This window comes from Pinus tabuliformis, chromosome 6, assembly GCF_031772625.1.
Source record: "Pinus tabuliformis cultivar Carrire ecotype Pingquan chromosome 6, CPIR1, whole genome shotgun sequence".
NCBI classification, from domain to species: domain Eukaryota; kingdom Viridiplantae; phylum Streptophyta; class Pinopsida; order Pinales; family Pinaceae; genus Pinus; species Pinus tabuliformis.
Genome location: NC_142292.1, coordinates 1,448,445,458 through 1,448,450,871, shown reverse-complemented (window position 1 = coordinate 1,448,450,871; position 5,414 = coordinate 1,448,445,458). Strand labels below are relative to the sequence as shown.

General features: G+C 33.5%; 1 protein-coding gene across 1 annotated transcript; it reads left to right on the top strand.

Moving 5' to 3' along the window:
• The first annotated feature begins 3,975 nt into the window (after positions 1-3,975).
• Positions 3,976-4,847, top strand: LOC149264067 (uncharacterized). The gene is made up of 3 exons (XM_089388902.1): positions 3,976-4,165; positions 4,316-4,394; positions 4,525-4,847. The coding sequence occupies exons 1-3, from the start codon at positions 3,982-3,984 to the stop codon at positions 4,610-4,612; spliced, it is 351 nt and encodes a 116-aa protein (XP_089245028.1). The 5' UTR covers positions 3,976-3,981; the 3' UTR covers positions 4,613-4,847.
• The last annotated feature ends 567 nt before the right edge of the window (positions 4,848-5,414 follow it).

Here is a 5,414-nt window from a genome sequence, read left to right as displayed (position 1 = left end):
TATTAATTATTATAAATGTCACATCTCAACTCCATATCGAAAATTGAATAAGTATACATCTCTCTAACATTTTAATGTGGATAATGTGGGTATCATAAATAAAATATTTCAATTCTAATGTTCACTAATTATTTCAATGTTAACTATGTATACATTAAATATAACAAATAGATAAGTAAAATGGTTAAAACATTTTATTAATATATTTATCAAAATGAAGTAAATGTGTAACTTCTTCCATATTCAATGTAAAGTTAACACTTATATATAAATAATTATCATAAATTATGTTAACCTCATATTTATAAAAAAAAAATATATATATATAAATGGATAGGGAGAGAGAGAGAGGGAGTTTGGGAAGGGGGGCTGGGTAGAGGGTAGAGAAGTGGGGAGGGTGGGGTGCTTAGGAAAGGGGAGACAAAGCTCTAACATAGGAGGAAGACATAAGGATGAAGAGTGAATGGGTAAGAAAAGGGAATAGGATGATGTGGAAAAATATAAATAGGAAGGAAGCTTGAGTCAATGAAGAATGGAGAGATAAAGTGAGAGAGATGGAAAGAAACAAAGGATGAATATTAAAAAAGAGTGTGTGTGCATGTTTTAACACATGCACATTATATAATGTGTGAATTTTATTTAACAAGTGGATGTTAGTAATGTGCACACATGTTAGTGACCACATCAATTATTAATTTCAACTACATTGTGGATGAGGTGACCACTTTTGTTTTAGGTTTTGATTGAGAAACCTCTTCATGGTCCTCCTTAATCTCTGTGTACATTTCTAATGAAAATGAACACATTTACAGATATTTATATACAATTTATAAATATATATTCTTTTAGAAATTAATTATTTATTTTTATTTAAATTTTTTTGGACATATATAACATTTATAAAAAGTACTAGTTTATTTTAGTTACAACTTTTAATTGGTTGACTTATTTTGAAATTGGAAAAAAAAACATTAGAATAGATGAAGTTATATGTAGTGAAAAAACAAAATCCTCGTAGCTGGCATAACACTATATGTAATAAGTTCAATGATTCATTTTGTTTCTTAATCTCATCAAAATATAAAATAAACATGAAAAATTCATGGAAAAGTAATGAAAAACAAGATTAATTCACAAAAAATATGTGATTTAGAAACAAAACCCAATGCTTAAGGTGAAGATATAATTATTTTTCCCAATTATATTTTTTTCCGAATTTCCATAGAAACTAACATGTCATAATTGAGTAGCATTATCTTGTACCGAACCCTAGGTCAAATTTATTTTGGTATAGAAAAAAGAATGTGGAGGCATTAATAATCACTTTTAGGAAATTTAATGTACTTCAACGAATAATTTTGGGTTGGTTGGTTACAGTCATAGTATTTATGATAGATTTTTTTATGACAGAAAAGCACTTCAAATTGTGTTTTCATCCTAGGATCAGGAGTAGTATCATAGTATTGAAAGAAACAACCAACTATTCCATTGTATTATACAACCATACACTATATTGCAACAACTTTAACAAGAAGTGAAACGATTTGGTTGAATAGCTAGATCTAGAACAATATTGACAAAATACCATCATTTTCTATTAAGGTATCATATTTACAATTGCTAAAAATATCTAAAATTAATATAAATAAAAATCCCTATTTCATTGTGACATCAAATATATTGCTATCAAATATAAACATCAAATATATTGCTATCAAATATAAATTCATAAGACATCCCTCTAGCAAAAGGGGAAATTGCAATAAAGTTTTGCATACCAAAGGGGAAATTGCAATAAAGTTTTGCATACCAAATAAACAAGGATTGCTTGCAGCAGAGAGTCATCTCATAAGATAAACAAATGCTAATTTTACATGATAAGATCGAAACATATTTATGGGTTTAATAAAAATAGGGCTACTATACTTGAAATCAGCTTAAAAAATAAGTATATCTATAAAATTCTTACTTATTATTTATATAAATTTGGTTTATGAATTTGGAACAAATTTATAATATATTTTATATAATTCTGTATGCATTTAATATTTAATATTTTTTTAGCTATTAGTTAATGGATAATCAAAGTGTTAAAAATTAAATGTAAATAAAAAATTGATTATTGTTTATTAAGGGATAAAGATTATAGGTAAATAAAGTAAAAAATAACATAGGTAAATAAAAAAAATATTTAACTAGAGCTTTAATAAACGAGAAAACTGTCCATAACCAACTCTGTAGAACCGAGAAAGTTGTGTAGTGTTTCACCAATTCATTAATAGTCAAATTTATTAGCTATTGGCTAGTCGATAATCAGTATTTAAAAGTTAAATTTAAATAAAGAACCAAAAAGATAAAGACCAATTTATTAATGGTAATTTGATATCTAATGAAGAAAATTTAAATGTAAATACATAATTAATTGGAATTTTAGGAAAAAAAATGTAAATAAAAAATCAATTGGCATTCTAATAATTGAGCATAACTATAGATCATGTTACATTTTATTAGGGTGCATAGTAAAAATATTAGCTAGAAATTCATTTTAATTATGGAATGAAATGACATATTCAATTTAATTACCGAATGAACTATATATTTACTTAGTGAGTTAAAAAGTGTTAATTTGTCAAGTAGTTATATTATTAGGAAGTTCCAAGTTCTCAATATTGTGTGTCTATTTTACTTTACACTTGCTAACTTAAAAACATGAATGCCCAAGTTTCATTTTGTACATGCCATCCTCAGCCACTTGCTCAATGGCTCGAGTTAAAGAGGTGTGAGAAAGAGAGTGTAGGGTTGCTAAGGATCTGAAATCAGAGATCCCTCCATTAGAAGAGGCAGGTTGTTGGGTACACTGGATATTGGTGAAGAGGTGGCGAGGGAATATAATGAAGTGGCCAGAAATATAAGCAGAGAAAAGGCGAAGACCAACTTCTCAGCTCACTCCCTCTATCTCGAGGGCATATGATTAAGTTGCTAGAAATATAAAAGGAGCTGAAGTGAAGAAAAAATTCTCAGCTCACTCCCTCTATCATGAACCACTTGTTGGATGGCCTATGCATACCTCAAAGTGCCAAGGAAGTGTGTTATAAAGGTTCTGAAAGAGACTTTTGGATCACTAAAGAGCCGAAATCAAAGATCCCTCCATTAAAAAACAGAGGTGGTTGGACACATTTGATAGTAGTGAAAAGTTGTGAGGGCATATGACAAAGCAGCCATAAAGATGAAGGGAGCCCAAACCAACTTCGCAGCTCCCTCTCTTCATATTGATGCTATGATGCAATGCAGAACTAGAGTTGCACCACCGTCATCACTACCGAACATAGGACCCCGCAAATTGGGAGCTCCCTGTCTGCGTGTTAATCACAATAACAAGATAAGCTATCTGCCAATGCTTTCTGAACAAGCAAAGCCCTTTACGCACAATTAGCATTTTCTAATGGCTTCATTGAATTGTTTTCCTAAAGTAAAAGGCAAATTTTTTTGCAGGAGGGATGAGAAATTACTTCTTTTTGTTTTGGCATGTGGTACTTTTTCATTTTGGCATGTGGTAAAATATGAAACATGCTATTGTTGAGTCATGTACAACAATTTTATTTTTGATATGTCCAGAAAATGAATAGATGTTAAAATTGTAATTTAAGTTTAATGTCACGATCTACCCATGCAGATTAAAAAAAAATTTAACCATATCATGGTCCCACTACATCATAACTTCATGCATACGGTTTAAGCATACATATCTAAGGAAATGGTTTATATTATATGGTTGATGCTGTTGACTATAAATGATCTCCCTTACTTACGGTGGTAAACCACTCGGCAACCTTACCTATTGGTGTTGTATTATTGTCAACTCCCATCTGCCAGACCATGCACGGAGTCTCCCTTTCCTTACCTACCCGCACCAGGTGGCACCCTACCGTGCTGAAGCCACGTGATACATCGGATAATGTGTTAGGGTTTACGCGCCATTTGATGGACGGTGTGGATGGCAAGATGAGATCCAAGGGTTCTGAGGCATCTAAGGGTTTATCGGAAGTTTATAAGCCCCAGAGCTATTTTCTCGCTGTCATTTGCACCTATTACCGCATGGTGAAAGCTATTTGGTTCGGCGATGTCCCTCTTGCTGCAGCTACCAGCTCTGCAACGTTACGCTCAGGTAATGTTATTGCTCATACCCAAGACCACTGACTTCATCACCTATTCTGAGATTGTTTGAGTTTGTAATTTAGAGTTTCATGGCTCTCTGCGTTCATGTTAAATCATGAGTTATGTATATGCCACTAATCCTCTGCTTTCACTGTGTTAGGGTCTTGTTACTCTGCGTCAAGGGTTTGCTATGATTCCTTAGTCACTCAACACAGGGTATACGTCCACGGCTTCAACAGGTATGTACCCATCTCTGCTTTAGCATGACTGGTTTCCCTGTCGAGGGTGAAAGATACTCTTGAGTACTGTATAAGCTTGTTTTCTGAGAGTTAAAGGAGTCCCTTACAGAGATTTCCTTAACTGCTTCAGGGTTATACATTTGGCAAACCCTGGTTCGAGCGTGGTCGGCCCTTTTCATGCCGGTACCAGCGTTCTCAAGGTCTCTGTTTACTGTTAATATAGATTTAGGCTTCGTGCCAGACTGCTTGAATGTATTTATAAGTTACAGGCCACTGTCTCATGGCAGAACCCTTTCGATTTACGGTCCATAGACCGATGTTTGTTCGATTGATATATAATACTGGGTCTTCAACTGTTGTCGGTAATTTTGGGAGAACAGTCTCTCCGGATTCTTGTTTTAAATACCATTTGACATTCACAGGATTTCGAGTAATACAGAATCTTCTGCTTAACTTATGGGATACGATATGTATGTTTGGTCACTTATAGTTTCCGGAATCATTTCCGTGCATTTGTTAAGAGTATTGCATCGTATTACAGTCATAGTTGTGCTCGAGGCATTCTCCATTTGCCACTGTTTGATTAGGGTTTATTGCAACCGCTCGGTAATGTATTCAATAGTTTTGTCTTATGGATATTGGCGTATGGCTGACACCACTGCGGCTCTATATCCGGTAGCGTCATGCTGCCCTATGGATATTAGGTCCAACCGCGTTCTGAGACCATGCGTCCCGACGGTGGCAAACAATTAATGGTTCATATCTTTGCAATGGCTTGTAATTATTGTTTTAGACTTATGAATATATTCATGGTTCCGCACTTAAGCGTATAACCTTTATACGAAAGGAACCCCTGTTCCAAGTTTATGCTGTAACATTTCGATGGCTATAATTCTCTGTTTCAGATTATGCTTATAACCTCTGTGTTAATGTAACCTCCGTTACAGGTTTAAGCTTAGAGTCCTTATGTTAATTTAACCTCTGTATCGGGTTTATATTCATGGTCTGTATACGAGCATA